This window comes from Nelusetta ayraudi, unplaced genomic scaffold (assembly GCF_046127955.1).
Source record: "Nelusetta ayraudi isolate G7.1 ecotype Tasmania unplaced genomic scaffold, CSIRO-AGI_Nayr_v1 ptg000128l, whole genome shotgun sequence".
Classification (NCBI taxonomy): domain Eukaryota; kingdom Metazoa; phylum Chordata; class Actinopteri; order Tetraodontiformes; family Monacanthidae; genus Nelusetta; species Nelusetta ayraudi.
The window spans coordinates 1460001-1476605 of NW_027466178.1; the positions used below are offsets into that span (position 1 = coordinate 1460001).

At 48.6% G+C, this 16605-nt stretch overlaps 1 protein-coding gene across 2 annotated transcripts in view; it reads left to right on the top strand.

Annotated features, from left to right (window-relative positions):
* The window catches only part of arap2 (ArfGAP with RhoGAP domain, ankyrin repeat and PH domain 2), a 106639-nt gene that overhangs the window by 3380 nt on the left and 86654 nt on the right, over window positions 1–16605 (top strand). For both annotated transcript variants that reach the window (XM_076050667.1, XM_076050669.1), the window contains exons 2-7: window positions 57–949; window positions 1720–1802; window positions 5227–5297; window positions 5636–5700; window positions 6537–6872; window positions 8285–8354. In XM_076050667.1, coding sequence (XP_075906782.1) covers window positions 123–949; window positions 1720–1802; window positions 5227–5297; window positions 5636–5700; window positions 6537–6872; window positions 8285–8354 — 1452 coding nt within the window. In that variant the 5' untranslated portion in view covers window positions 57–122. The remainder of the gene's footprint in view (window positions 1–56; window positions 950–1719; window positions 1803–5226; window positions 5298–5635; window positions 5701–6536; window positions 6873–8284; window positions 8355–16605) is intronic.

Consider the following 16605-nt stretch of genomic DNA (forward strand, 5'->3'; position numbering starts at 1 on the left):
AAAGCTTCATCTTTCCAGCCTTTCCTCTCACCCATCATTCCTTTTGCATTGTGCAGTTTTAGGTGAGATCACCAAGTCTTCTGAGGCCCTCCCTGATGTGGCAGAGGTGAACTCACAGCGTCATGTCGGAGCCTCCGGGGACCAGCGAGGAGATCGGCAAGTGGCTCCTCACCCTCCACCTCCCCCAGTACGCCTCCTGCTTCCAGGAGGGCGGCTGCAAATCTCTGGGGGACTGCCGGGACCTCACGGAGGAGCAGCTGATGCAACTGGGAATCCTTCCGACGGGCCATCGTCGACGCATCCTCCGCAGCCTGGAGGCCCTGGGAGTCAAGCAGCAGCAGCAGAGCGGTGGAGAGGAGGATGCAGAGGGAGGGCTGGATAACGGGCGAGGCCGCAGGAAGCCGGCCCTCTACCCCAGACACATCTTCATGCAGGACAAGAAGAGGGGCACGTCGTGCCAGGTCCGCCAGCAGAGGGACTGGACTGACCTGCAGGGGAGTCAGACTCTGCCTGCAGGGGTCGCTCTTGGAACCCACGTGGAGGCTGAGGAGGAGAGCAGATGTGTGCGTCTGCCTCAACCAACCCCTCGTCATCCTGCCAACATCCAAACCTCCCAACTTGGACTCATCCCTCCCTCCATGTCCTCCGGCCCCAGCAGCAGCAGTGGCAGCAGCATCGAGTCCCTCTCCGTCTCTGAAATGCCCTCGGACTGGGACGTTTCCTCCGGGGACCCCTCGCTGTCCAGCACCGACTCGCTTGCCCACCCTGCTGAAGCTGCGCTGTCGGAGGCCAGCACGGGTTTCAGTGGGGAAATGGTGGAGAACGTGATCTACGAGACCCATACCACTTTCAAGATTCCAGAAGGTGCGCGGCTCACCCGCTCGTACCGGCTGAGGCACCGGCCCGTCCCCGAGATCCCGGATCAGATCCATCCAGCGCCTCATGACAGGTACAGTAAGTTAAACGATCAGCTCATCACCGGGGAGCTGCTTGCGCGAAGACTAATGCTAACTAGCTTAGCTGGCTCCACGGTCAGGACTAAAAACAGCTGACTTGGTCTGAAAACCTTTCTGGCACAGGAACAATTTGCAATTTTTTAGTTTTAGTGAGGAAAAAAAAGTTTTCTCGCTCAGCATAAGATTAGTTCATGTCTTTGGCCAACTCAGTTACAGTTTTAGCAGCACCTAATGGTCACTGAGAATATTGCGAGCAATAAAAGTGTTAATCTCTTAATTCTACCTCCCCACCTGGTCTCACATCTCTCTTTTAAGAGCTGTGGCATCATAGTAATCAGTAAACCCCTTGTATGCTAATTCATTGAATATATTTCCAAACGGGGCCTTTAAGGAGAGCCGTGTGAAGCTGCAAGAAGGAGACTAAACCTGGCAGACGCACAAACATCATGATAGATGCAGTAATGAACATAATTTTGCAAATCTTGAATAATTACAAATGTTTCAAAATACACAAAACAATAAATCATGGTTTATGGATTTATTCACTATGGTGCAGCCACCAGGCAAATAAAAAAAAAAAAAAAAAAAATATTGAACTGATGATAACAGAAGTAAAATCAAACCAAAAAAGTGCTGCTTTTCTCCGCAGCTTAAGTGTGACCTGTGAAAGTCCCTCTCAGGGTTCCATATCTGTATTCTCGTGGCTTTTAGGTTTAAACGCTGTTTCCCTGTTTCTGCTGCACTGATTTCTCTTCCTCCTCAGGAGCATGGCGCCGTCGCAAACGAGCAGCCCCGAACACCTCGCCGGCTCCCAAGGTCCCGCCGGTGCAGACGGCGCACAGAAAGGTACACACGGCCTCCTCGGCTGCTCCCGCTGCTCCCGCTGCTTCCTTCTCCGCCATGAATATTTCATCCCACAGTTGAATCGGCGGCGCTCTTGTTTGCCCGGATGAAAGACGGCCGGGAGTGAAGGCGGAGGAGGAGGATGAGGAGGAGGAGGGCGGCGGTTCGCGGTGTGTTTTGGGCTGCCGTGTCGTGGGAAACGGCGTCAGCCTGCGTTTCAAACTCACATACGGGGGGGAATATTCCCACTCGCTCCTCGTCCCCGAGTTTCCCAAGTTTTCCTGCTGCCGTCTCGCGTCAAAGTTGTTCAACTTTGCAGGATCGTGCAGCGCTGACGCTCTCTGAATTTCTCCTCCACCTCCTCCTCTTCCTCGTCCCCCACCTCCTCCTTTTCCCACTTTTCCTCCTCCTCCTCCTCTTCTCTCCTCCTGCATGAGGCTCGCTCCTGTCTGGATTGCGCTGACAGTCGCGCAACGATTTCCTCTCCCTCCTCTTCCCTCGTCTTCTTCTTTTTTTTTTTTTTTCTATTATTTGCATCTTCCTCCCCCCCTCCAACGCACCTGCACGCCAGCGGTCTCCTGGCACACCACCTTGTTTTTTTTCAACTTTTCCCCGCCATGTATGTAGAACACGATGGTGAGGGAGAGCAGAGAGAAACGTGAGTCGCTGGAGCCGTTTTGAAGAGGAGGGAAGAGGAGATGGATGCAAAGACAAAAAAAAAAAAAAAAAAACAGGCGGTGAGATGCAGGAAGAGGCGGCGGTGGCGGCGGCGAGACAATCCCTGAGCAGGGAGGCGGGGAGCTCGTCGCCCACCGCAGCGAGGTCTGGCACGCCGCTGTTTGACATGTTTTTTTAGAGAATAAGTGGAATACTTGAAGAGTTTTTACTGCACCTGCTGTTTGCATTCGCACTGTTGAAGGTTGAGTGGCCCTCGATGCCCGGTGGTTCTTCAACAACTGAGCAAATAATCATTCAATAACACACACACACACACACACACACCTCCCGCTGGGTCCACTTTGTCAGGCTTCGACACACAGACTCGTCTTTGAGATCGTAGGGGCCAGATTATGCAAAACTTAATCGATTTTTTTCTTCCGGATTTTCTGCTGATCACCCGACGACTGAGACCTTTGAGACGCTCACACACGCGCTCTGCAGTGTTTGTGGTATGAATGCGATCTGAGCTCGACTCAGCAGGTGCAAAGCTGCAGGCTTGGGTGAACGGTTGGATTGAACAGGCAGCGCAGTGTGCTGTCAATGTCGGGATGGCGTCTGGTGAGCTCATGTCAGTGTCCCTCAGAAGCTGAGGACCAACTTTTCAGTGCTGCTGCTGTGATGGTTCATGTCGTGGATGATCATCACTTACAGCAGGGAGCCAGAAGTGCAGGAACTGAAACACTCTATTGTACTGAGTGTGTTTTGCAACGGGCAGCAAACGGAAGGTTGTTTGGTTGGGTTTATTTTTGTCCTCTGCTGATCGCCCCCCTTCGTGCACTCGGACTCTCTTTTTCTCTATTTTTTCGGTTGCAGAAGGTGTGCTCTTGCTGCAACAGGGGGAAGTTGCTTTGAACCTATTCTTAGTTACTCCATCTCAAACAGAAACTGAAAGTCATCACAATGGTGATGAAAGACGTTGCAGAAAATGGGCTAAAATGGCTTTGGCATTTATTTTACTATTTTTTAAGTACTTAACAACTCTCACTGTAATTACATAATAATAAAAACTCCAGATCCATTGTGACAGCTTTTTGCTTTAAAAACAAAACGGCAATACCAAAATGATGAGTGCAAAATTGGATTTCTCATTTTTGATTATTCCTGAGCTTTTTTGGACAAACAATCTGCAAAAGCAAACTTGGCAGCAGGGCTTTCTTCGCTGTAACCATTTAGCAGGGAACAAGCAGCAGGAAACACAGAAACTAGCGTCACATCAGCGCGCGCATTCAATTTTCAAGCGTCCTCGGTGTGTGTGATGAGTCTCGTTATGAGTGTGTGCTCGACAGGGCGGCGGTGGTGGGGGCGGGAAGAATGGAGCGAGTCGGACAGGAAGTGAAGACAGCGGCGCGTGGCCAGTCGCCCAAGGGTCGGTCGAGAGAGACACAGATTGATGGTCGCTGTCTGCTCGCAGAGAGAGAGAGAGAGAGAGAGAGAGAGAGAGAGAGAGAGAGAGAGAGAGAGAGAGAGAGAGAGAGAGAGAGAGAGAGAGAGAGAGAGAGAGAGAGAGAGAGAGAGAGAGAGAGAGAGAGAGAGAGAGAGAGAGAGAGAGAGAGAGAGAGAGAGAGAGGGCAATGGTGTTGGAGGGGTCTCCATCATGCAGCACACTGACCTCTTCATAGAGCCCACTGCCTCGACTAAACTCTCTGCCAGTGTCTTTTTAGAAAAAAAAAGCTCATTGGTTTGGGCTCGGCCGCTCGTCTTCCATCCCGCGCCGTCTTTCTTTGGTATTAGCTTTTCCCGGGGCCCCACGGCCGCATCTTCTGGCTGCCGGCGCTCCTCGGGAGACGCTGGTGCCATTTCTCACAGTGACAGGCTGCGGCCCACGCAGGGCTGCCCTCAGGTCTCCACACTAATAGTGTCTGGCCAGAGCTGCTCTGCTCCACCTCCTTCTCCTTCTCCTCTTCTTCTTCTTCGTCTGGGCTGCCAATGACCAGCAACCAAACTTCCTTGATGCAGCAGCAGGCTGAAAAATTGCCCATTTGGCAGAGACTCTGGCAAACAGAGGAGGTCTGCAGTCTGGGATGGGCAGAGGGGAAAGGCCATCATGCGAAGACGATGATGCGAAGACAATAGCTGTGTTTCCATTGCCTCTATAATTGCGCAAAACCTAAATATTGCAATAAAAAAACTGGTGATGGCACTTTTGGGATGATTACAAAAGTGTCATGGAAACACTTTTTTCATATCTACACGTCACCGGACGTGACGTACGGGGTCACGTGACTAGTTCACTTCAGGTGAAAATGGTGCGTTATGATTGAACAGAGGAGGAGACAGAATATTTTTTACAAGTAATCACAGAGAAAAATATAACAACCATTCTTGACAGCAAACAAATGTAAACAAACAAAAGCAGACATAATTCTTGTAAAATCTCATCCAGCGAGAGGATTACGGCTTATGTGCTTCACACCATTCAGTGGAAAACGCCTGCAAATCGCAGTTGCACTTTTAATTTCAGAAATATTGCTTTTATTTTGCAAAAACCTGTAATGGAAACACAACTTGTGAGGCTAACGCAATGATGCTAAGACAATGAAATGAATGGTTTGACTGCTGACGGGGCTCAATGAGTCACTTTAATCAACAGACAGGAAAACAACAGAGTCATCTTTTGCTATTAACTGTTTGTTCAAACTCCTGGACTTCACACTGTGTTCTGCCCAGTCGCCCCGTGACGGTGTCGTCTCTGTCGTTCCTCCCTCAGCGCGGCAGCAGCAGTCGGCCATCGCACCCTACGGCGAGATGTTCCTGTACAACAACCCTGAGAGCGCCACGGTAAGACGCTGCATGCTCCCTCGTAGATAGAGTAGCAGCTAGCTAAAGAGGAAGCGACGTGCTGCCGCAAATCTTCAGCGCTTTCAGCCACAGGGCCACAGCAACCCCCCGCCCCCTCCCCCTCCAAACAACCCCATCCCCACCACAGTGTCATCGCTTAGATGTGCCCAGCTTGCCGTATAGAAAATGTGACAGTTTTTTTTCTGCTTGAGGTTAATACAAATGTCACCTAGCCGCTGAAGTTCTCCTAGCTCAGCGTGCCAACGTGTCTGACTGAAAGATGGACGTGCTGCCTCCTCTTCTTTTTATCTGATGCTAATCTCCCGTGTGTTCTGCAGGGCCCGGCCGCTAAAGAAGGCCTGCAGAAGGCTTTCAGAGACAAGCTCAAGCACAAGAAGCTCAGGTGCGTTGAGCAGCTGCCCTCCCTACCAACTCACCCACCCACATCCTCCCCCAGACACACCACACACACAACCACCCACCCACAACTGCTACGGTGGCAATCAGACGGCATGAAGGAAGGAACCTCTGAAGGAACCTCGTTGGTTTTTCGCCTGTTATATTTTGCATATATTTATAGGTTTCACCTTTGGTCATGATGGCAAGCCAGACTGCGGTTGTATCTTTAACAAGACGTTTCTTTGATTAGAATGCTAGTTTTTTGGGCCACAAGTTGTGCAGGGACCCGTGGCAGTGAACCTCCCAGCGTTCATCATCTGCTCCACATCAAACTTCAAGCACAAGAAGCCTTGTTAAAGAGACGAGGTGCTCAGGTCATGTGCTTGATGTGTCACGTGTCCGGTCTAAATCCTTGCTTGTGTTGTACGTTGCTTTGCATGAAAGCATCTGCTAAATTAAATTGTAGAATTGTAGTGTGTGCACACATCGACACAAAATCCCAATAAAAACTGCCACTCACGTTGAGAAGAATATCATCGACATAGCGGTCTTTGACAATGTTGTTTTTAGATTCAGAGATTTGTAACACTTGATTTAACAGATTTTGGGGTAAAATATAATAAACTGGTAAGTTGTAGATAGCAGTGTTAAAATTCACGTTTCATTCTGTGAAGGTTCTTATCTCAGATAAAAGGTGAAAGTCTTCAAGATCACAAGAACAAGTCCAGTTTCCTTAACTTAACCCTTCTACTTCATGAAGTCAGTTAGCCTGAACATTTCTGCTATATAGACTAAGCTGTACTATATGAAAGCAACTCAACTGTAATAATGTTACAACAGAAAAAAGGCGGTTGGACCAAAGGAACCCAAAGAGGAAGTCCCTCCTCCTGCTTTGTCCGTCTGCGACCCGAACAAGTGCGAATACTCCACCGTGGACGAGTGCACCAGCATTCCGTCCAAGGTGCCTTTGGACCAAAGACCTTTGGTGGCGCCAGAGAGCCTGTCTGCTGCACCTCAGGAGGCCTCTGTGAACTTGGCAGAGTGCGAAGTGTACTCGGAGCCGGCAGACTGCGTGTCGGACGCCATGCCTGAGATTTCTCCCTACGCCTGCTTCTATGGTGCCCCCAGACACCAGGTCCTCAAAGTGGGCTGGCTGGACAAACTCTCTCCTCAGGGGTAAGACAGCGACTCTGAAACCTAAAGTGTCGTTATGTTGAACCTAAACATCGCTTTCATTGTCACTGCATAAAAACAGAAGGTGATTTAAAGGTATTTGAAATTTCGCCACCATGTGAAAACAGATTCCCTAGCGCGTTAGCCATGTAGCATTTATTCTCCAGCGTGGGAAAATGGTGGTTAGCGCTGCCGCCTCAGAGCAAGAAGGTTGTGGGTTCGATTCCGGGCCTGGGACCTTTCTGTGTGGAGTTTGCATGTTCTCCCTGTGTCTGCGTGGGTTCTCTCCAGGTTCTCCGGCTTCCTCCCACACTCCAAGCACATGCATGGGATTTCAAATGGAAGCTCTAAATTGTCCGTAGATAGATAGATAGATAGATAGATAGATAGATAGAGACTTTATTGATCCCTTTGGGATGACTCATGTGCATGTGAGTGTGAATGGTTGTTTGTCTCTAAATGTAAACGTAATCTTTCGCATTAAGAGATTAGCTCCAGGGCTCTCAATCAGCTAAACATGGTAAACAAAAAACGCACCCTGCTTCCCCTCAGCTCCTACATTTGGGTCATTTCCTGTTTTGCCTGGTTTCTCGTCTTCTCTTTACACGCGAATTTTAACCAAAATGACGCACAAGTGAAAGCGCTGTATTCCAGGACAGGACATTCCGGTCAGGCGAGCGTGAAAACCGCTGAACACCCACCGTCTTATTTTTTTTTACCTGGCAGTTTACTGGAACTGTTGCTGTACAGGGCCTTATGTTGAACACCTTGAGCAGAACTCTAACACACATTTTCAAGAGCTCCCTGCCGCAAACCAGAGAGTCCCCGACACCTTTGTGTAGTGAACGGTGACCACAGTTGTTTAGTCAGCCACTACTTCCTGTTACTTGGAACACTTTGTTGTTTTTGCTGTATAGTATTCTCAGTCACTCTGGGTGAAAGGTTCATTTCAATGTGCGCATTTATATGTAGTTGCATAAACCTGTGAAAGACTTCTTGGGGGAAAAAAAGAACTCAAGGTGTTTGTGGTGCAACCTTGGGAGATGTTGCGTGTTGCTTCCACTTCATTTGTCTCACATATGTCTCTCTTGTCCATAATCCATCATTTACCTCTGTTTATTTTCCCCTTCATTGCCTGACACGCTGTTTTTTATTTGTTTTTTTTTTGCCACTGCGCTGCCACTTTGTGGAGTATTCAAACTGAAAAGTTCTCATTTGTTTTGATTACGCTAACTGACAGCTGTTGCAGCGACTTTTTGACGAAGTGAACCTCCCGATGAAAGACGAGCACCTGTTGGGGGCGAAATTTGGCTAAACGACTTCCCGTCTGCATCTCGCTTCGTCTCCATCCATCCCGCCCTTGACGGATTGCCTCTGTCTGTGCGCCCCCCCCCCCCTCTTTTTTTCCCCCGCAGGAATTGCGTCTTCCAGAGGCGGTGGGTGAGGTTGGACGGCGAGAACCTGGCCTACTACAACAACGACAAGGTAGTGCCGTCGCTCCTTCAGCCTGCCCGGTTCTCTTTCGTTTTCTGCCTGCAGTGCAAATTTAATTCTGGCGCCGCATCGGTCGGTGGCGAGAGCCAAGATTGAAGTGTTTAAGTGTTTCTCTCTCCTCCTTCCTCCCCCTCGTTGTCATCGCCATCATCATTAGCTTGGCAGGGCAAAAAGGACGTGGAGGCTTTGCACCACTGGTGTCAGGCCCTGCACCCTCCCCTCCACTACTGGTGCTGTAAACCCCAGCAGGGTTCGCAGCTGGCCCCCTAATAAAAAAAAATAAATAAAAAAAAAAGTTTGGGGGTGGACGGTGCTCTCACTTCCTCTTTTGCACCCCTCAGCGTTTCCCTCTCGCCGTACCTGCTTTTCATCCTCCTGCGAGCTGACAGTCGGGTCGGGCAAGTTTCCCCGAGTGCTGACTGCTGCCTCGTCGAGAGAGAGAGAGAGAGAGAGAGAGAGAGAGAGAGAGAGAGAGAGAGAGAGAGAGAGAGAGAGAGAGAGAGAGAGAGAGAGAGAGAGAGAGAGAGAGAGAGAGAGAGAGAGAGAGAGAGAGAGAGAGATGTGGCAGTCAAACGGCATCCTTTAGTTAGACATACTTCTTTTAGTTCAGGTTCTTTTTTTTCTCTCTTTCTCTCTCAAGTCTTTCTTTCTGCATTTTTAATTGGTCGGCCAATTATTCGGGACAGTTTTTTTTTTTTTTTGAACAATTTTGGCATAATCAGCACCAGATGTTTCTGTTTTTTTGTAAAGCAGGTGCAAATAATTCAGTGGTGTTTTTCTTGTGTTGGTTCATGAAGCTGTTGAACGTCGGCCTGAAGTGAACTATTGCTTTTTGTTTTTTACTCCTCAACATAATTTTTCTTCTGTTGAAGTTTTTTTTACTTTTAGAAAGGAGGGTGCTGATTGCACTACAACAGGAAAAAACACAAAAAACACAGGGGTAATGCATATTTATTTTTGAAAAATATTTTTGACTCAGCATTTTTGTTTTTTACGGAAGCGTATTGCATTCACTTGGCAAATTAAAAAAAAAATCTGTTTTTCAGTGTCATTAGTTCTGTTTTTTGTGCTAATTTTTTTCCACACTGTTCCCGCGAGAATACAGTAGACAGGTGACTCTACGGCATGGATGTGCTCTACGGTGGTGACACATGTCACCACGTAGCCAGTCTGAATGCACTTCAAAGGCATCATTTTGTATCCATGGAGCCATGATGCCATATTTATGCAATTGATCCTGGAGAAACATATCTGAGAAACATATCAGAGAATATCTGAATGGGCTTTCCTTCGAAACAACCGCAAAGTCCTCAGATGCCTACGTAAAGTTGATAAACCGATTGTAATGCCATCAATGTCACTTAAAGACAGGACTATTTCCCTGTGTCTCAAACCCATGTCAAAATAGAATTTGATTGAACTGAACAAGCTGGCCGTGTTTGCTTCCATTATATCTAGCTGTCAATGAAAGAATGGATGCGATTGTTTCCGATGCTCTCTAAGCTCGGGAAAATAGGGCGGAAAAAATTTGCACGAAAAACAGATTTTTTTTTTTATTTTGCCCAGTGAATGTAATACGCTTCCGTAGTTTTTCAGTTTATCACCTTCTGAAAATAATGAGCCAAGTCATTTCCTGACAATTTTTATTGGTTTGTGTCCTGTTTTTTCAGTTTTATTTTGTTAATTCTCTGTTACTTTTTTCTCAAAAAGTTTAAACCTTTGCCAGTGTCAGGATAAAAAAAACAGCTTGTTTCTTGAGGCGAAAATCCCATCATGTCAAATGTCTAGAGAAATTTCTTTTTGTTTAGTTTTTTAGTTTAGTAGCTGTCAACACAGGAGGAAAAAAGAAACTGCTTCCAACTTTTTGGAACAGCAAAACAAATTTTGAATAAAGTAGATTTTTTTTCTCAACTCTCTCAGAGATCTTCAGATTAAGGCTCAAATCAACAAAGAGGGAAAAAATGGCAAGCACTACAAAAACAACAACAAGAAAACGACTATTTATTGGATTCACAATGGTCTTCATGGTATTCACCTCGGACCTCGGAAGTGCAGTCAAATCTCTGGAGGTGTTTGAAGCTAAAATGTGTCGCTACTTGCATTAAACCTCGCAGTCTTTTCTCTCTGCAGTCAGACGAGAGATTTGTTCTCTGCGGAGCCCCGAGTGGCTGCAACCTGTCCGACTTCATGGGCTTTTCCTTCATGTTCTTGCTAATGACCATTGGATTTATCCTGGGCCAAGAACAAACACGTGTGTGTGTGTGTGTGTGTGTGTGTGTGTGTGTGTGTGTGTGTGTGTGTGTGTGTGTGTGTGTGTGTGTGTGTGTGTGTGTGTGTGTGTGTGTGTGTGACCTCAGCGCTCCTTCCCAGGGCCGGCTCACGGCTCATTTTCGCTGCAGCAGTGTTGCACAACATCCCAATCAATGATGTGGGTCCTGTCTGATGCCGGCTCGTTAATCACTTACTAATTATAGCCCTCCGCGCTACCACTGCACCCCTCCACCACCACCATGACACAAACACACACACACACACACACACAAGGTTGCCCCCGCCCCCCTTTTCCGGTGCATTTGTAGCTTTATTTATCAGGACACGCTCCGTCTCCTGCGTGGCGGGAGGCGGTGGCGAGGCGGCGGCGAGGCCGGCGAGTCAGCACTTCACACTCGGCGTCGCTGTCAGCACGGTCGCCACACTTTCTCTCCCCACTTTTTGTTTTAGGAGGAAAGATGAAAGATTGCCTTTACCGTGTGTGTGTGTGTGTGTGTGTGTGTGTGTGTGTGTGTGTGAGAGAGAGAGGGTGACCTGAGTGTGTTGTTTTTGCTCCCCCCCCTTGCTGCTGCGAGTCCCTCCTGCTGAGAAAGCAGAGGGCTTCATGGCGCTTGGGGTGATTGGAAGGGTCGCCTCCAATCTCTGTCCTCCCTGCTCTGTGTGGCCACACCCCCCCTCACCCTCCAACATGTCCCCTAGATGGGGCAGTGCTGAACATTTTCTGCAGTACACTCTTTCTTAAAGGCGCAGTGTCTGTATCCAGTAGCATCCAATGCTAAGGCAGCAAACGTCAGACAGCGTTATTGCTAACGTTCTCACAAATCTCACAACATTCTCCCGGTTGTGATGTCATTGTAAAACCATCCCAACCTCAAAGGAATGTGTGCACAAGTAAACGAAAACACAAATGCCTTATTTATATTCAATTTAAAACATATGTTGGTGTTGTTTTAATTCGTCTTGTGCCAATGAATTACTGTACCTATGAAAAAAACTCAAACCTACAATGTAAAAGTTGTGGAAAAACCAGGCTTCTGTAACTGTTGTGTATTTGCAAATGGCAACTGGTAAATGTTAAGCAGGATAATTTAAGCCATGAAATGGAATTGCGATTGCTTAAAGGTGATGTCTTCCCATAAGTGCAGTCTGTTATCACCGTCAACCATGGTTTGCGCCAATATTTATGCACAAATTAACTGAAAAAAAAAACAAGTTTGCCACCGAGTTGGGTTTTGCCCTCTATATTCTGAAATCGTTCACTGTAGCTTCTTCCCTCATAAAGAAAATCCCTAAACCATCTATACATGTCTCTAAACTGCCCTTCCGGTGTTTGGTGATTGATGATTGTAATCAGGTGTCATCACATGGTTAAATCTCCAATGATCATGCACAGTTGCACTACAAAAAAAATAAATCTGCCAACACAGTGAAACATCCCAACTCTCATCTGTTTCAACTCTCAACACCACTGAAAAAAAACAAAAACTTTTAGTCGTATCAAAGTCTCGTGGGATCCGTCAGTCCCAGACAGAACTAATCGCACTTAATCACCGTCGCAGTTTGAAAGGTCTCTGGCCGCCGTGATGTCATCACTGGGATGGCGTAGGTGGCGTGGGAGAGTAGCGAGATCCTCGGTCTCACTTCTCGCCGCCGTTCCGTCCAAATCCGTCTTCATCAATCTCCCCTTTTCGCCCCGATTTCGTCAACGCCTGGGGATTGGATGTGGAGACCGCTTTGGTCCGGAGCTGCAGCTCACGGTCCCCCTGGTGGTGTCTCGGGTGAGTCTGCGCGCGTGTTTGTGAAAACAGTGCAAAGCTCAGCCGCGGGGGTGCCGAGAGGAGGAGGTGGGGAGGAGAGCTGGAAGGGATGAAGGGATGAGAGGATAGCGGGAGCAGAGGTGAGGTAGAGCGGGAGGCCAAAGGGGGAGATGGGGTTGAAAAGATCTCCTGTGCCGAGCCTGAAAGCTCCTCTGCTTAGTCTCTCCTGGATCTGTCCATCACGCCTGAGTGCGTGCCCACTGTATCTCGCAGCCCTCGCAGTTTTTCCTCTCTGAACTTATGACGGCCCAAGGGTGTGGGATCTATAAGTTGTGAAGAGAAAATGAAACGAGCGAAACGAGAAATCTGTGTGACGATGAGAATCTGACAAAATGTCCTCAAAGTGGCCACAAATAGTGTTGTTGTTTTTTTTTATTATTGTTTTACTGTATGTCGGGACACCAAGCAAACTTTTACTGCTAAGCTCACCGGCCATTTTGTTCGGTACAATTTTCCAACCAAGCACATGAGCAGCGGCTCAATGCGTTCAGAACGTATAGAAGCGACTTGCTTAAGTGCAAAGCGAGCAGCTGGAGGGTTCACAGAGGACGGCCGCAGAAAGAGGAACCGTCCAAGGACTTGTGTGGAGGAACATTATGTGATGGAGAAAAAAAAAAAGATACTGTCAGAGGTCAGAGGTCAGTCCGGTTGGAAAGACAACAGGGACTCAAACAAGCACTGGTGACTCCCGAGATCTGCAGAATAGTACCTCTGAATGCACAACCTTGATGCAGGCGCACAGGCTCAGAGTCCACATTGTTGCATTTTGATATGCCGTCAGCATATATTTGGAACAGCCATGAAATATCAGCATGAATTTTTTTTTTTTCGCACTTCTCAGTAAAATCTTCGATATATGTTGGAATTTCATTCTATGTTTTTTGTTCGGTGGCAAAAAAAATAAAGCCCTGCACACTACAAAAAACAAACAAAAAAAGACACTTTGGCTTTAAGACGGTTTGATGTATTGACACTGTCAGTCTTGTTGGCCTGGGGTTTTTAAATGAAATGAAATGTGTGGTAATGGAAAGGTCCACAAGGCGTCGGTGAAATGCACGGCGCCGTCTCAGCAAAGCCTTCACACCAACTCGCTGTTGCCTTGGAGAAGTTGGCTTCAAAGCAACTTAAATATCCTTCACTCACCCTTCGTGGAGACGCAAACCTGCGCCTTGCAGCAGAGGTTGCAGTTCCCTGCTGCGGCCAGGTGGTGTCCTCCTGCCTCCACGCCGCGGTCGCGGCTCCAACTGGAGCTCCATTCCGGTGGAACGAGAAAACTCCCCTTTCCAGCCCCTTTGTGCCCCCCCCCCCCCGCCCCCCCCCGCACCCTCCCACTACCTCCACCCACCCCTCTTCGCCCCACCCAACCACCCTCCTCGTGCGCTGCCTCCATTATTGTGGGGCTTTAGCGGCGTGGATCTGCCCTGATTGTTTCCTGAAGTTTAGCAGGCTGCTTTTGAGAGGCGAGGACGCCGCCTGATAAATGGTGGGCGGGGCCAACGAGTCGGGAACGAGTGATGGGGATGTTTGGATGCTGGGCGGACGAGAGAGAGAGAGAGAGAGAGAGAGAGAGAGAGAGAGAGAGAGACGGGCATCGTTGGTAGCGCTGCCTCCTGAGATCCAAATATTGCATGTGTGTGTTTCTGTGTAGGCGGCTGTTTTGTGCGTGTGTGTATGCACCTGTGTGTGTGTGTGTGTGTTGTGCGCGAGTCCTCCTCCCCCTGCCGCCAGAGTATTTACAGATGCGGCGCTCGCAATTAAACAGGCCTCCACTTTGTGACCCCCAAACCGGAATTAAAACAATTAATTACCGTCGGCCGGCACCGCCGCGCTCTAATTATTGGTGCGTCGAGGCGTCGGGCCGGATGCAGCTCTCCTCGCCGCCGTCCCCCTAAACCTGCCTCTAAATTTAGACTGGGGAGGCTGAGGAGAGAGTCGGGCGGGGGGTAGGATGGTGGCTAATTAGCTTGAGCCGCCTCTCGCCTTTGTTAACATGGTGCTTTAATATGAGGACGACCCCCGGCTGACCCTCTCAGGCGCCTTCATTTTGCAGCAATATCTCCTCATCGTTCCCATACCTCCCCCTCCCTCCCTCCCCCCGTCTTCATCTTCTCCTCCTTTTGATCCCTCCCTCCCAGCAGCGGCCCGCTGACCTCCTCCCAGTCCTCTGCTCGACCCTCCCCTCTTCTTTCTTCTCGTCCTCTCGGCCACTCCCTTCGGCGCCTCTCCTTGACCCTTCGCACCAACCCAATTTCTCTCCCTTTTCTTTTTTTTTCTTTTTTCAACCCTCCCATCATCCATTCATCCCCCCCCCACCCCCCCCCACTCCCTGGAACGTCGCACCGGTGGCACGGTCTGGTGTATTTTCAGCAGCTCCGTCTCTGGAAATAGACTTTTTGTAGATGGCGAGGTCAGGCGGCTTAATTAAGAACCGTGCGATGGAGCGGGCGAGCGCGGCTCCTTGGCGTGGAGCTACAGTAGAGCGCCGGCGCTCCGCTGGTGAGCACGAGCGTGAGCCTCTCCCGTTGTCTCGGCGACTCCGGAGGACGGGACTCTGAGGATGAGGATTCAGGTCAAACTCCTGCCGGTGGAGCACAAAAGAGAGAAATTTCCCCGTGCTTTGCAATGGTAATGACATCACCGCCATGAATTATGCATCGTCTTTTATTGTTTTTCTCTTCCTCTTTTTTTTGTTTTTAAAACTATTGATTGGTGTGCCGTCAGGGAATCGCGATGTCCTCTCCGCTCGCTCTGACCTGACACACCGGATGGAACGTTTTCTAAACTCTGTGCATTTGTCTCAGGTGTCTGTGGGGGCCAACGAGCAGCGTTTGGAAAGAGGATGACCATCTTGATAAACTGGCTGAAGCCTCTGTTGGTTTTATTCAAGCTGGCCACTCGCATTGAGTCCCCTGTTACCACATGTTAATCATTTGAGGAATCCTATTGGTGCAAAGATCGGCGTTAGTCACGACCCTGCCTGGTCAGCCGCTGCTAAACGCAGTGTTTGACGGACCTTTCGCCAAAAGCCAATCAGGAGTGCAGCAAAAACTGTGCCGTTTATTGAGAAAATGAGAACTTTACTGCTGTTTTTTTGTCTTGTTTCAAAGCTCCCACATGGTGCAAAATTCCTCTTCCAGTTTTGGCAGGCCTGTCAGTGTACTGCTGCTGAAAAATGAGAAAAGTTAACTCTTAACTCACTTTCCAGAACATTTCAGGTGAAATAGCCCTCGTGAAGCTTTTAGTGATGTCATAAAGGGCACTGGTAAAAGTATTTGCACCCCTTGAACTTCTCCTCACACTTCATCTCGATGTGTCTGGCGTGTTCCGTGCACTTCCTGATGCTATTTTCTCCCCAACATTCTCTCCCAAACCTCTGAGGCCGTTGCAGAGCAGCTGTATTTGTTTTTCGATTTGATTACTCACAGGTGGTCCCCTGCTGAGTCATTAGGTCAACATTGGATCATTCAGCAATCATCAGGCCACTTCTGAAGGCAATTTTGTTGCACTCAGAGAAACGGGGAGCTGAACACTTTTGCTCACTGCACTTTTCAGTCTTTCATTTGTCAGAAAAATGGAAAATCATTCATCATTTTCTGTCTTTTTCCCAACCGTGTGCCACTTTGTGTCGGTCTTCGCTTACAATTCCTATAAAATATGTCTGTGGGGGCAACGTGACAAACTGCAGAGAAGTGCAGGGGGTATGAATATTTTTGCAAGCCGCCGTACCTCTCGCAGAGCAGCGACGACTCCTCTGGCAAGGCGTCGGTTCCACCGTCAGGGGCCGCAAGCTAGCTTCCATCTCCTGACAGCATCAGCTTCAGCAGGAAGCTTGCAACTGAGTGTTTCAGGGGTGCTGATGACGGCTCATTTTCCCAGTATAGAGGTTGGCAAGATGGATGACTGAGTTCACTTTCTCACAATCCAAGTCACCCAGCTGCCACGAGGTCACTGCAGTTCAACAATACAGCCCTGCCAGAAGTGTATTGGCTTTCTTTGTTATTTTTTGTGGTATCTTCCTACATCCCTGTCAGAATTCTCATTCTGTTGCTGTCGCACCCATCTTTCACAGCTGCTAATATTGATGTCTTATTTCTCTCTCTCTCTCTTTTTTTTTTTGCCATTTCTGTTTACTTTTCTTACCAACCGTGTCCCAG